At 43.1% G+C, this 16,357-nt stretch overlaps 1 protein-coding gene across 1 annotated transcript in view; it reads right to left on the reverse strand.

Moving 5' to 3' along the window:
- LOC144824736 (uncharacterized) overlaps positions 1–16,357 on the reverse strand; it is a 283,602-nt gene that overhangs the window by 248,263 nt on the left and 18,982 nt on the right. Inside the window, exon 2 of the mRNA XM_078683749.1 lies at positions 7,722–7,862. Within this exon, the coding sequence (XP_078539875.1) occupies positions 7,722–7,862 (141 nt within the window). The remainder of the gene's footprint in view (positions 1–7,721; positions 7,863–16,357) is intronic.

Below are 16,357 nucleotides of genomic sequence, written 5' to 3' on the forward strand. Positions count from 1 at the left end.
TCAGCAAATGCGCCAGTGTCCGGTGTGCGTCCACCCCGAGGAATCATAGCTCCATGTTTTCTTTAGCTGTACAGGCTATCAGAAAGCAAGGAAACGCTAGTTGGTTCAGATCTGCAGGAATCTTGGGGATAGGCGCTGTCTTGTAGTATTTACGATACTGAAATCTGATTCTAGCATCCCAATAGTTTATTCAGTTGCAGGCTTTTTGTTCTCCATGTGGTGCACCAGAAGGTTTTTTTTTTAAATCTTGAAAATGCTGTATTGATCCCGCTATGGTGAATCAATAATGTTACCATAGTAAACTGGCTTAATCATTCTGTAGTATCGTTTACAGTTTTAAATTGAAGGTTTATTGTTCTCCCTTTTTAACATGTTCTTTTTTAGCTAATTTATATATGTATTAATGCACTACGCACTTTCCGGAATTGACTGTGTGTTCTTTGCCTAGTTATAACACATTAATAATCTGAATGTTTCTGAATGAAAAATATGTGTTTAATTAATATTATTATTTTTTAATCATAACTGAGTTTTTTTATGTAATTTTAGAACTGTGATTATTGACTCTTGTACTTTTTAGGTCATTTTGACTTAAATAAAGTTTTTCGAACAAACTAACTTTAAGATGCCTTGGTATAGCAATTATTTGCCATTTTCCTGCAAAATATTTTCGGCACCCAGTCACGGGGCAAGAAATTGTCACTGTGTAATCTCTTACTGGGAAAAACCTCCAAAAAGTGGTATGTGAGCATCTACTAAAATGCATTTTTAATTAAACATTAGAGGAACCAACTCGATTTTCAATGCGGGATGTTGCATACCTACATTGTTTATTAAAAGACTTGGACCTACTTTCATGTTTTTTGAGTGACCTGATTTCCTTTGAAATGTTCAAACTGATCATGAAGTGCAAAATTAGTGACTGGGATAGAAACATAATACCTGAATGAGTCACAGAATACCAGTCTCCTAACCTTTTACATTCAAATATTGATTTACGAAAAGCAAATTGTATCCTCCTCATTTATTATCAATAAGGTAAAAAAAAAATATTTTTAGCATGTAAAGTCTGCCTTTTGTAGTAACAGCTTGAGGTAATGGAGTTCTCATCAACAAGTTCAAGAAAACGGCCCATGTGGAAAAGAACTACGGCTACAGCGCATGTTATGACTGAATATGTTGGCCTAGGCACTAGGTCCAAATACTGGTCCCTTATCAACTGGCCTCATCTAGCTCATTAACTAAAGTTATTCTTTATGTTGACTGTTACCTATAATTTAACAATTCTTATCTAAAAATGATTGAACGGCTTCAGACCGAGACGTGCAAAGATATTTGTATAAGTAAAAGGTATGTTCATATAGATATATGTGGGGTGATATATACTTATCACTCTAAATTTCTTGTCTCCTTGTAATAGACTGCTCCTCAGATTGTCATCAAACTTAATACAATAATCATTCACGAGAACTACAGTTTTGAATTAACATTGTGTATTGGTATATATTTCAGCTTGTGTCTTCTTTTTATGTATCAACATTATTTATTTTAGTTATATCATAGATCATGGTCTCTAGAAATCAACCAGCACATGTCTGAGACCTGCCTAAAGGGCTCTTTATAAAATACAAGCACAGAAACACATGAGGTCTGTGTTGTTTTAGAAACACTACCATTCTGATGAATGAGAGCGATGCCGTGGTGTAAGCTGACTTCAGATAACATTACAATTGTCCCTGACTATTGCAAATGAGATCCACATACTATTTGCCTATTATGGAGGAAAATATATGGTTTGAAAATAAAAGTGAAAGATTACTTTTTGCTTTCAATATGGAAATTTTGTTCTGAAAATGCCGAAAGTATTGAAATGTTTGAACTATGAACTGCTGACATTTTTTAAGTGTTTTGGTCCTGTTTTTTAGAAAGATTTTCAAGTGAATGGATTTCATTTAACAAAATAAAGGAAAATTAGTGACTGCGGTGAGTAGGCGGCTGCCTGACCTCACCAACATCCACTGAGACTAAACTCTTGGTGTTTCATTTTAGAATTTGCAGCGTTTTGATTAACTTCTTTTTAAAGCTGAGTAGCGATTTTTAAAAAACTGAGTAGCGATTTTTAAAACTGTGAATATTGCCTAAATTGCACATTCAAACTATTGTACCTCATTTGGTTCCCGCCTCGGTCCCCACAGCTGTGTGCTGTTTGTGTGGAGGGCGTGGAGACCGGGCACTAGAACGCGCAGGGCGTTCCCAGCCGCAGAGGGGGCGGAGCTGATTGCGAGCTTCGCTCACTACTAAAGCCAAGGATTCCACGCTGCTCTCAGAGGATTGCGGTGAGTAGGCGGCGGCCTGACCTCACCAACATCCACTGAGACTAAACTCTTGGTGTTTCATTTTAGAATTTGCAGCGTTTTTATGAACTTCTTTTTAAAACTGAGTAGCGATTTTTTTTAAACTGAGTAACGATTTTTAAAACTGTGAATATTGCCTAAATTGCACATTCAAACTATTGTACCTCATTTGGCTCCCGCCTCGGTCCCCGCAGCTGTGTGCTATTTGTGTGGAGGGCGTGGAGACCGGGCACTAGAACGCGCAGGGCGTTCCCGGCAGCAGAGGGGGCGGAGCTGATTGCGAGCTTCGCTCACTACTAAAGCCAAGGATTCCACGCTGCTCTCAGAGGATTGCGGTGAGTAGGCGGCTGCCTGACCTCACCAACATCCACTGAGACTAAACTCTTGGTGTTTCATTTTAGAATTTACAGTGTTTTGATGAACTACTTTTTAAAACTGAGTAGCGATTTTTAAAAAATTGAGTAGCGATTTTTAAAACTGTGAATATTGCCTAAATTGCACATTCAAACTATTGTACCTCATTTGGCTCCCGCCTCGGTCCCCGCAGCTGTGTGCTGTTTGTGTGGAGGGCGTGGAGACCGGGCACTAGAACGCGCAGGGCGTTCCCGGCAGCAGAGGGGGCGGAGTTGATTGCGAGCTTCGCTCACTACTAAACTATAAAACCCTATGTGTCAACGTGCGACCAAAGGCAAGCCCGTCTGCGCCTGTGTCGCGTCCAGCTCCAGCCACTCTGCCCAAACCAACCCCTACAGAGTGCCATAGGTGGACCAGAAAGAGTCCTCTTGAACTTAGACCCACTATAGAAGGCAACCACATCAGGTGCAACCCTGCACTACTTAATGAACGGTTTACCTGAACAGATTGCTCCTTCTCCCTTGTTCCTCCTCCGTCATGCCCACGCTGAGACATCAGAGATGGACCTTGCCCTCCACCCCCACGCAAACTTAAAGCATGTCTACTCAACTGCCGGTCCTTGCCTAAACATGCAAGTGACATCTGGCTCTCCCTTACGTCTAACGCCTGGGATCTGATGTTTCTCACGGAAACATGGACGAAAGATGCCTCTAACCCCGACATTTCTTTGGCTGTCCCCCCAGACTACCAATTTGCCGGGTTCAATAGACCTGGATCAAAAATTGGAGGAGGCATAGCTATAATCCTCAGAGCCCATTGGAAGATATTCTCAAGGAAATTAGTTAAACTTGGATCCATCGAAGCTATGTACTTCAGCATTTCCGAGGCCTCTCTTCTTATCTGTGCGGGGGTGCTGATTTATAATCCACCCGATACCCCCCCACCCATACTACGGATCTACTCATGACCGTAGCTGATCTCTCCTTAAAACACCCCCACTTTACTGTTCTTGGTGACTTCAACCTACACATAGACGACAACAACTGTGCAAAAGCTTGCTCCCTAGTAGAAACTATGGCGGGTATTAATCTCATCCAGAAAGTTCAGGGCCCCACCCATATAGCGGGCCATACCCTAGATCTCATTTTTTCGAACCTACCTGGCCTCTCTACCTTTGCCCCCCTCCCTCTGACATGGTCGGACCATTTTATCATCCCTTTTAACTTTAAAATTGTCCCTACCATGGCCCCCATAAGCAGGACAGAGAAAGTAGGAAGAAAATGGTTCAAAGTAACGCGGGAAGCGCTTGAACCTGCACTGGCCGAGCTCAAATGGCAACCCTCTAAAGACATAAATATCGATGTAGTGAACCTTAACCAATACTTAACCACGGCCATTGAGAGCATCGCCCCCCTAACCACTCTCTCTTTGGCCAGAACTAAGCCTTCAGCACCCTGGTTTTCCCAGTCGTTACGGGAAGAAAAAAGTAAATGTCAAAGGTAAGAACGCCTCTGGCGCCGCGCCTACGATCCAGCGGCCAAAACAACGTATAGAGTGGCGCTAAAAAAAATTCATAAAACTAAACAAAGCACCATGAGAGAATATTTTGCATGCAAAATCAAATCGTTAGACAACTCAGCAAAGGTGCTTTTTCAGATTGTTAAAGACTTCACCAACCCTGCGGACCTCACACACCTGATAGAGCCCTGCCAAGAGCTCTGCGACGGTCTGTCGGATTTTTTCACGAGAAAGTCACTGACATCTTTGCCTCATTTGATGCGGCGAATAAATCCGACACAGAGGTTGTACCCCCCAATCCTTCGCCTGCCAGGGACATGAGCCTGCGGGCGTTCAAACCTATCTCTTTGGACGTGGCGTTGAGAAAAATACAGCTATGTAAATCGGGTTCGCCACTAGATCCCATGCCCGCCCAGGTGTTCACAGCAGTGGCACCAGCGATTGTACATCCCCTGGCTACACTAGGGAACACCTCCCTCTTATCGGGTCAGTTCCCGGAGACATGGAAACAGGCCATCCTCATCCCCCTCTTGAAAAAACCTGAGTCCGATCCAGCTGTGTTCAGCAACTATCGCCCAATATCTTTGCTCCCCAAACCAGCTAAAATCCTGGAACAAATTGTTCAAGAACAACTTTCCGACTATTTAGAGTCGAATGAACTCCTACACAACTCACAATCCGGCTTCAGGACCGGGTATAGCACTGAGACAGCATTATTGGAGGTCACAGAGACCGTGCGGGAGAGCGTGGACAGGGGAGAGGTAGCCATGCTTGTGCTCCTCGACCTGTCCGCAGCTTTCGACACGGTCTCCCACTCCATTCTGTTGGACAGGCTCCTAGAGTTGGGGACCTGTGATACCTCGCTGGCCTGGATTACCTCCTTCTTGACGGACCGCACACAACAAGTCTGGTGCCGACCATTCTGGTCCAAAGATAAAAAAACACTCGGCTGTGGCGTGCCACAAGGATCTGCTCTTAGTCCTCTTTTTTTTATGTTTATCTCGCACCCCTGGCAAAGGTGATAGAGACTTTTGGGGTTAGAGTGGTCTCTTACGCTGACGATACTCAGCTCATTTTTTCCTTCAGAGACCACTCGCCTCTTGGATTAGAAAATTTTAAAACTTGCCTATCCAATATCGTAGCTTGGATGACTCTGAACACGCTAAAACTCAACACCGATAAAACGGAGGTGTTGTTCTTTAATCAAGCGACCCCCTTGTTACCCGCCACCTGGTGGCCTGCGGAACTGAATCCTCCACCTTCCCCTGTTAATGTGGCACGCAATCTCGGTGTCCAAATTGATAGCGAACTATCCTATAAAACCCAGATCCTGAAAGTTACCTCTGCTTCCTTTGGCAAACTTCACCTGATAAGAAAGATCTCCCCCTTTCTCCCCACTGAATCACTGAAGACAGTGACGCACGCCCTTGTTACCTCACACTTGGACTACGCTAACAGTCTGTATATAGGACTTCCAGCCTACCTCCTCCACAGACTGCAGATCGTGCAGAACGCTGCAGCCAGGCTGATTTGTAAGCTCCCCTACCGGCATTCCATTTCACCTTATCTAGGGAAGCTTCACTGGCTCCCTATCACTGCGCGCATCAAATTTAAGGCCCTTGTACTTGTCTTCAGGGCTCTGAATGGAAAAGGCCCAAGATACCTCAGACACAGGCTGAAGATAGTCCAATCGTCTCATGCTCTTAGATCAAACCACCTCCGTCTCCTGCTTCCTCCCAGATTCCGCCTAGCAAGAAAGGGTGGTAGAGCATTTGCGGTGGTGGTATCTAAACTCTGGAATTCCCTACCTATCAGTCTTCGTCTTATCGACACCGAATCACAATTCAGGGGCAAACTGAAGACTTTTTTATTTTCCAGCTGCTAAATTTTGGATTCCTCCCGTTTGCAGTCCTCAGCGCCGGAACACCCCCGTTGGGGGTAGCCGCGCGCTCTATAAATGTCATAAATAAATAAATAAAATATATATTTTGAGATTCATAGTCTTGTTGGACTTGTTCCCTTTTTCCTTGATTCCGTGCTACCTTTTTCCTGGTTAATGTATGCTAATGTTAGACTAATGTCAGTAAAACATATTATACCTGGTTTATTATCTGTAGATGTGGATCAAACCCTTTAAATACTGGAAGTTTACAAACACTACAAATGTTGTTAGGTTCATATATATGTATTTTACATTCCACCCTGATTGCTTTTACATAGCTGTAATTTGTAAAATTAGCCATGGCCAATGAACTACTCCAAGCGTTCCTATTCCCAGGAATATCTAACTCTTACATATTCATTCAACAGTGATGTTGGGTCTTGCGATAATGTTTTTTCAGCTGTAATTGGGTCACTTTTGTGAAAATTATTGTGTTATGATTATCAAGAAGTTAAATGAGTTGGTCTCTGGGTGCAAATAAAAATTCCTATCTGGTTTAGTTGAGTCCTGCTATTTGGAGATTGCTGAGGAGAAACACATGAAGATTCCTCTTCCTCTTTTAGTAAGTGTACTGATTGTAGCTAATTCTAATTCAAATAAGTTATGCTGGTGCCTACTAGAGGACAAATTCTGCAGCCCTAGAGTTTAGCCGTGTCAGTAGGAATAATTCTCAAATTGTGCAGAAAACAGTCAGCAGGCAATTGCGTTTTGTCTTTTCATAACACGCCAGGGACTGTATACCCCTGCAGAGATCAGTCAGATTATCATAACACACTTTAGAGCTCCCGTCAGTGAGTTCTTGAAGCAACCATAAGTTAACTATGGTTGTGTAGGCTCCTCTATTCATTTACCTAGTTACGTAAGATGTTGTATAAGGCTTGTGAAGTAGGATGTGCATCCTCACAGTCCAAAACATTCTCCCATGTTCTTGTATTACATACTAAAAGCAGACAGGCTTGCTGTCTCCTAAACGGTGTCCGGGAGCAAGAATCTTAGGAGTGCTCATTCTCCACTGTTCCTGTCCACATTTGGGACCAAGGAAAAGGGCTCAGGTTGTGTGTTTTTCTGGTGCCACTTAATTTGTAACTATACATTTATACAAGTTGGATTGCTGAAGCAAGTGGTGATTTGCGTTCCTCAGGCTCATTACTTTTTTTGACATTTTTGGAGACACCTTTGATGCATGGTTTAATACATGTAATTACCTGTCAAGTGTACACTAAACAACCCAAAAGACTTAGAGCCTGATTTAGAACTTGGCTGACGGGTTACTCCATCACAACGGTGACGGATATGTTGTCCGCTGAAATATAAATCCAAATATATCCTGTGTGATTTATATTTCGGCAGAAGGGACATCCGTCACCATTTGTGACGGAATAATCCATCTGTCGAGATCTAAATCAGGCCCTTAATCAAGCAAAACTTTATGAAAATTAAAATGTACTTTATGTCAGATCTGGTGTGCCTCAATGTGTTACCTGGACCACACTATTAACCTTCAAGTAAAAAAACGCATGCAAAGAATTAAAAATGCCTCTTAGTTGATGTACCTCATTGACTTCTGATAGCAGATCTTGGTTTAGATTTCTCAGGTTCCTCATTCCCAGCTCGCTTTCAGACTTCATAAAAAATCTTTCCAAATGTAGGTCGTTTGAAAGATTTTTGTTTTCTCGCTTCAGTTCTTCACATTCCTAGTGTTGGGCAAGCAGCATAATATCGTTTTCAATAAAGAGATGTTTGGGGCAAACAATATGAATTAACAAACATTACAAACAGTACTTCGTGCTTTTATGCAATAACATCGCTGGCAAAGGCCTGTATAAGATATACAAAATGAAATGAAACTATAATGAAAGTACAGCCTATACAAATAAAGCACACCTGTGTATCAAAGCACAGAAACAAAACCCAATTTAGGAAGCACCAGGTTACTAAGCATAAACAATTCTTAAACTGGTGTATTTTCCAATCACCTTAAATGAATGCTATTTTATCACTCTGAATTTGTATTTGGAGGGGAAGTAAGTCTATAGCGGAAAGTTGGCAGTACAAAACATTGGGGCAGATTTACAAGCCCCTTTCGCCACTTTTGCGTCACTTTTCCCATGTTAAAAGTGACGCAAAGTGGCGCAAGGGGCTTGTAAATCTGCCTCATTGTATTTACTTCAGAATTTATATAGCGATCCATGCCTCAGATGTGGCCGTGAAGCTCTACGATCTTGACCCTTTCGTGGTTTATGTCCGATAGCCACTAGAATTATGTGGAAGTGGAGGACCAGCCTATGTGGCAACATTGAGAATATTAAACATGAAGAAAAGGCAAGACATGCTGCCATTATGCATGTACAATTTTTATTAAAATATAGCTCTGCATAACATATAGAACATTTCATACTGTAGTGTAGTTCCTATATTCCCAATAGGCTCTGTGCATTGGAATAATTTATCCTATAGATTTGATGTAGGACTGAGGTCAACTAGGTCTCTATCGAATATACTAAACTTAATTGTGTGTGCCAGCTAACTCAGAGGTCACTAGAAACTTTCTCGAATACACAAGAAGGAATTCGTTTCTGATAACCGCATAAACATGACAACTTTGTTTCCCAAGAATAAGAATATATCTCTGAGTTGCGGAAACAATAGATAAGTATTTCACTCAGTCAATTGTGCATGCTTCGTTTCTACAGAGTTGCAGAGAAATAGAGAGACAGGCGTTTTCAATAAAAAGGTTTATTGAACAGTCTTCTTTCTCATGCAAGAGAAGTGAACTGCTACAATCGTTATGCAGACTGCAAAGTATAATGCGTAAAGCGTAAACAGTAATATGAAATAATACTGTAAGAGTATTGTATGGTTTCTAAGCCATATAAAAATACATACATAAATAACATAGACTAAAATACTGAACTGGTGCTTCTAAAATACGTCTACCCCAATGTACCTACCTAAGTCTAGTACGAGGTCAGAAGTAAGTATTGTGCAGCATAGGTTTTGTTTTTTTGCCAAGAATCTACCAAAGGTGTCTCTAGGTTCTAATCAGCTCCATACCTTGTTAGAATGAAGGAGGTCTGGTATCTCTGTCTCGGGACTCGATTTCCCAACACCCCGCAAGTGGAGCCAGAAAACACTGGAGCTGGATTCTCGGCAGGAGAACGGCAGCTTCCTGATCAGCTGGAGAGTCGGTTTCCTTTGGCACTTGCTGTAGCGAGCTGCGTCGGGCAAGTAAGTCTTCAAACTGTTCCGAACCACTGTATTTTGCTAGAGCAAGTGAAGGTATATTTATACCTTGAAGGTGTTTAGGAATGCCATAGTTTGATTTAAAGTCGGCCATATGAACCTCAGGAAAGAACCCCTAGGGAATAGTTGTTCTTTGTAAAGTAACTGAGTTCTTGGACAAATCAATATTCAAGCAAGGGGAAGTTCCCTAGCTGCTTAAGTTGGTTTTCCAAGAAATCGTTGTGATGTTTCGTACGGGTGGAAGTAGCCATGCCTGTATTTCGGTTAGGTAGCATGGGCTATGCCTAAATAACGGCTTGATTTCTATGCCTGTATAAAGGCAATGTGAATTGTATCTATGTAAGGGCATGAATTGGGAAAATTCACGTGGAGCCTAAAACACCACACAACAAAACCTATTATGTTCGTGTTTCACTATGAGGTACTTTAAAATTTAAGTCACGGGATCTTTAAGAGAGATGCAACATATTTGAAATTCTTCTAAGGTCTAGGGGCCATGTTGAAATAAACGTAGCTGTGAGAACAGTGTCTGGGATGCAAACATGGAAATGTGTTAATAGTGAAATAAAAACATCTTGACAAGAAGGAATCAATCTATCAAACCTGGCTGAATTACAATTAGGAATTTAAGGTTCTTCTTTCCAGTTGCAGAAAAAAGCCCTTCCAAAGATATCAAATGGGAATGTTTACACTATTTGGATAACACTGTCACCCCTTAAAATGAATTATTAAAGCAATCAACAGCTGAAGGTCTGAACACATTGCATCCATGTGCAGCAGTTATATTAACTTTAGATCCGTTTCAGATAGAAACACATTTTTTATAAACAAATTTATATATTGTGCATAATGTAAATATTGTGGATTATGTGAGGAGTGCGTAAAATCCATTTTACACAGAAAAAGACATAGCCGCACAATCAAATTTGTCCAGTAGCCATGTCTATTGGGAGGTGCTGGGTGTGGTGTATGAGGATTGTAGACGTATGTGGATCATTGTCTTCAAATTGGTAGTTGGGCAAAAGCACGACAGCTAAGCATTGAGAACCAAATATACAGAATGTGCTGAGGACACAAATTTACATTTGCTACATTCCCATAGGACTACCAGAGGGGTTCTCCGAGCTTGAAATTACATCATCTTAACTGCTTTTTGGCGCGGATTTTGGCAGGTCTTGCAATACAGCATAGTATTATGTCCATGACATGACGTCGGAGGTGAGTGGGAGACATGATACAGCTACAAGGATCGCAAGATAGCTTGAAGCATGAAACAACACAACACCCGCCCCGATTAAGTTCATCACTATGGAGATTATAGAGATAGGCATCTGTGCATTAATTTCTTTTGGGGAGTAACATCTGTTGACAAGAGTAGGATGGGTTCTTAGAAAATCCAGAAATCTTGAAAAAACATATAAGAAAAAGAGAGAAACAAGTAGATTGGGGGAAAATTATAAAGTGTAGGGTGTAGTCTGTACAGTGATCAAGGTTGCCACACAGCTTTCACTTTAACAACATGACATATATTTCTGAAGTGGGGTAAAAAGATATTGGGAAAATCAACATGAGATTCTCACCCCTTTTCAAACCTAGTAAAAGAAATGCAAGCAGAAAACGCTGCCAGAGTACCTTGCTGTTGTCTGAAGTCTTATAAATTTAAGCATAAGCAAATAGTGCTTAAACATCTAGCCAAACATGAATACTGGGGATTTTGCACCACTATTTATCCGAGACCTGCCATCTGGCACTATCAGAATCTCAAATAACAGCTGTTATCTTTCTGTTAAAACCCTAAGTGACCCAAGGAAAAGATCTTCCATGTTTTTAAGCATGGTCTTTAGGTTATTTCTGTTAGCCAGAGCATGCAAGGAAAAATCCTTTTCCTCTTTTTAATTAAAAGCTTACAGTGAAAAACAACTTTTAACAGAGCACTATTACAGCTGCCACTGAAAACGTTTTTAAAACATTGCCTTCCAGAAGGCAGTTGCAAAAAATGGTCCTTGCCCATATCTTCAAATTATAATTCACCAATTTAATTATTCTCTGAGCAGATAATGCTAGAAATGCCCGCAAACACCTTAAAGAGAGATACTGGGGCTTATTGACAAGCCCCTTGCACCGGCTCTTTTAATATGGGAAAAAGTGACGTACCGGTGGTGCATGGGGCTTGTAAAAAAGCCCCACAATTGTAACATATCTTCCCCCCCTGGAGGGAGATGCAACCAGTGATCAGCAGTCTGTCTCCTAATCATCCCCATAAGCGCACGCAGAGAGAGGTAACCAACGTCTTTCTGTATAAGCTCCCCACCCCCGATGCCTGCTTTGGGAACAACCTGTCCAGGCAAACCCGCTTTTCCCAGTCACTGATGCAGTCCAGGTCAAGACCTGAGACTTAGGGGTCCATTAGGATGGCGGGCGGACTTTGTCTGCCCACCACCCTAACGGAGATCGCGACCGCCCGCCATAAGGGCGTGGGTCCCGTTGTGGGTATTAGGATGTGCCCACCACAGTGGCAGGCACATCCTATATGTTTTGCTTTGTGGCGGGCGGTGCTCTCTGCACCGCCCGCCACAATGCAAAACATATGCCGACGCATTTCAGGATGCAAAGCGGCAGGCACCGCGCGGTGCCTGCCGCTTTGCATATGAACATGTGGGGGGGTACCATAGGTACCCCCCATGTGCACCCCGACAGTGATGGCAACCTGGGGGCCCTGCAGGGGGGCCCCGCAGCAATCTCCGCCTGCCTTTCCGTGGCGGCATTGCCGCCGCGGTAAGGCCCCTACTTTGTGCCATGGTAATATGGCTGGCGGTGTCCATTGGACACCGCCACCATATTGATCTATTACCGCCGCGGTGGCAAGGCGACCGCGGCGGTAAAGCGGCGGACGGTCTTTCCGTCCGTCGCTGTCCCCTCCGCCATCCTAATCTGGAGGAGGGGAAAACGAAAGTGCTTGTCGGGCGGATTGCCACCGCCAGGGTGGCGGTCGCCACCGGCACCCTGGCGGAGGCAATCCGCCCGACATACTAATGGACCCCTTATTGTGTTCCTAGGCCATGCTTCTAGCAATCATACCCCCTCCTTTTCTCCCTCTCGTTTCCTGTCAATTATTCCTTACCTATATATTGTTTCGTTTATGATTTTCATATTTGTTGTGCCTATCCTATATATTAGATCATGCAAATACTCTCTGGCGCAATCATTGTAACCATGACAGCCCAGCTATGGCTCTCTGCAAGTCTGCACCAGGGACAACTTCAAACTCGAGCCCGGCAAGTGCTAAATGGAAAATTCGGCCAGGTTCACACTATACTAATACCGCATTCATTCATACATACACACATAAATGACACCTCATTCCCCGACTATGTAACATTTGTAAATATTCGCCCTGTATGTGAGGAGTGAAGTAAACGCCTTCGCTCAGCCCTGTCCCTGGCTTCTGCTAAAGCCGTATTTATCTACCATATGCATTAGTCTGTTCACCTACTCAATTCCTGTGCGCAGGATGAGATTTTTAAGCAAAATACATATGAACATAAATGCCAATCAACCATAAATGTAAAGCAGCGTTTTTCCGATGCCATGCCAAAGGAATTAGAGTGGGTGAAGTGATTAGTAAGAAGAAATGCTGATCCTCTTCTCCACAGTTCACTAGCGCTCTCTGCCCGTTAGCCGATGCCAGCATCAGGACAGGCATTATAGCTTCTAATTAAAGCTAGTCATTATCGTGTCACCCCACCGAGATCTTGTTACTGGGCGGAGTGAAGGCATGACACTGACCTCAGGACAAGGGCACATAACTGAATGATGGTTCACAGTGCCACATTTTCAGAGTTAGATTCAGTGGTTGAAGTACATTTTTAAAAAGTATGGGAACTGTGATGGGTGAGTGAGCGTGGGGGCGTGGTCCAAGGAATGGCTAAAAAACAAAAACAAATATTCTGTAACTTTTTTCGGTCTTTCACCTTCAGGTAACCAGATATAAAATAAGGCACAGCTTAAATGGAAATTAAATTCAATGAATTTTAATCAGTGGGAAAAAGCACTATCCTACATTGTAAAACCTTTATTAGTTAACCACTGCACCAGAAAGCCACAGACTGAATCCTGGTTGGTGCAGTGGGGAATAGTGACTTGTGTATGTACGTTTAGTGCTACAAGGTCCCTGTCCGTGACAGGAAGCACTGTGAACATGAAAGTCATTATTTAAACTTGCATTACACTCAGTAAAAGATCGCCTGATACAAAATGCGCAAAAAGGTTCAAGATAAAAAAGTGATTCCAAAGTAAAGATTTTAGTATCATCCAGACTGTATGTAGCGCAAATTATTTGTAACTGTTCTTTAAAAGCACACACTTCACAGCTTAGCTGGTAGCTCCCTTACACTACCTCTCAATAAGAATATATGTGTCATCAGGAAGCTTCAATCAAGCAAAGTCAATAACGGCTTCCAAGAACCCTTTAGATGTGCGGATTGGCCAGTTGCACACATTTACATTTCTTTCTTGGAAGCTGGCACCCTAGCAAGAATGCTCGTTTAGCTATCTGCCCCTCCCTCGGAAAGAGGTCATATTGCGGAACAATAAACAACAGTAAAACCAATCAACATGTTAAAAAAAAACACGAGGAACCGCTTAAGTCAACAAACATTACAGAACACCAAGAGAGAGAGACAGGGCAATATACATCAGTGATATCAAGATGCGGGAGATCATGTTTAGAGTGGTGGCGTGAAAAAGGGGGGGAAAGGCAGGTGAACAGCTGGGGGTGGGAGGTTGGACGATCAAACAGGGAGGGGAGAGGCAAAAGGGAAAGCTTAGGAGGAAAGGGATAGGAGAGAAAGAGAACAGAGAGATAGAGGAGGAGGGAGGAGGGTAGGAGTGAAATCAGCGCCAGTAGGATGTCTCTTCTTCTTACACACTATTTCCCCTCCATCTTCTGTGCTCCATATTTATTCTCTACTCTGGCATGTTCGCAAGTAAATGAACCATCAGAGCACACTGCACTGTAGTTTACTCTTCACCTATGCCTTATCACCACAGCTCTGCAGCACTGTGGAAGGTGCCAAGAAACACTTAGGGATGCGTGTTGCGCTTTATTCTAGGTGATGATGAGCACAATATAAATTGATATTAACTAACTCAATGCCACTCACATCATGAACAATGTGAGGATTAAGGGCCTTATTTATGAGGACTTGTGACAGTTTTGCGCTGCCGTTGTGCCACTTTTTGTGACACATCGGCAGCGTAAAATATGCCACCTGTTGCGCCCTATTTACAAAGTGATGCATCTAAGCAGATGCGTCACTTTATAAACCACTGCGCTACATTATACCTGCGTCAGGTATAATGTATGCGGTGGCGTTCCCACACAAGTAAGCCTCGTAGAAGTGACGCAGTGAAATCTATGAGATTTCACTGCGCCATTTCTAGGACGCAAATGCGTACCTGCGCAAAAATGACGCATTGCTGGAGTTACGTCACGCTTCCGACACTGTAGTGTGTTTATATAGGGACCTATATCGATACTCCTATTTCTGACCCTTGTCCGGTTAATAAATCACTAATATCCATACAAAGGCACAGAAACCCGCTTTCAGATTAAGTCATAGCGCATGCTATCACATTAAGCAAGCACTATTCCTCCAGCCCCCTAGAAAGCACACCGAGTTATTATTATTATTATTATTATAATTACACTTGTTAAGCGCGCAGCTACCCGGAGGTTTCCCGGCGCTAAGGCAGACAGAAGGCATACAAGATGAGAGGAGCATCAGACCAGCAGACTACATATTAAAGAGCCAAGTCTTGATTCCTTTACGGAAAGTCAAGAAGCACATTTCAGAACGCAAAGGTAAGGGTAAGGAGTTCCAAAGAGAAGGTGCTAACATGGAGAACGAGCGGCCTCCCATTTTAGCTCTCTTAACACGCGGTATCTTAAATTTGTTCTGGGTAGAGGACCTAAGTGTGCGAGGGGGGACATAGTGCTGCACCAAAACAGATAGGTAGAGCGGAGCTCTTCTAGTCATGATTTTGTGCATGAGACATAAAGCCTTAAATTTGACCCTACCCTCAATTCACAACCAATGCAATTTGCGCATATGAGACGTGGCCGATGTTCTAGCAGGGAGGTTACAAATTAGGCGAACAGCCATATTTTGTACCACCTGGTACTTCCTAATTACCTCCTTACAGGCACCCAAGAGTAAGATGTTCCCGTAGTCCAGGCGTGAGATGACAAGAGCCTGGACTACAGTCCTGAGGGTGTCGTCAGGCAGCATCCACGTGATTTTCCTCAGCCACCTGATGATGGTCGTACAGGTGGCGGAAACTTTCACGACGTGTTGCTTGAAGGACAGTTGGTTGTCAAGGAGGACCCCAAGATTACGAGCAGTCGTAGTTGGGGTGGGAAGAGGACCCATCTCCGGCGGCCAATGTTGTGGGCCCCATAGCGAGGTGTCAGAGCCAAATAGGAGCAGTTCTGTTTTGTCCCCATTCAGTTTTAATTTGTGCTCAAGCATCCATGCAGATATTTGTCGAAGTCCCATTTGAAGAGAAGAAGAGGGAGAATTTTTGTTGGTGGAGAGTGAGTAGATGACTTGGGTGTCATCGGCATATGAGTAAATTGTGAGACCTGCCTGTTCCGCCAGAAAAGCAGGGGGTCTTACATACAAATTAAAAAAGAGGGGACTAAGGATAGACCCTTGTGGAACACCGTGTTTAGAAGGAAAGATTGATGAAACAGAAGTAGAGGAAAAAACTTGAAACGTGCGATCAGAAAGGAAATTAGCAATCCAGGCCAGGGCGGAACCATCGACACCCACAGATTTCAAGGTGGACAACAGGATGGAGTGGGAGACGGTGTCAAATGCGGCACTCAAATCAAGTAAAATGAGCGCCACTGTCTCCCCATTGTCCACCTTTTGTCTAATGGATT

This window comes from Lissotriton helveticus, chromosome 3_1, assembly GCF_964261635.1.
Source record: "Lissotriton helveticus chromosome 3_1, aLisHel1.1, whole genome shotgun sequence".
Lineage (NCBI taxonomy): Eukaryota > Metazoa > Chordata > Amphibia > Caudata > Salamandridae > Lissotriton > Lissotriton helveticus.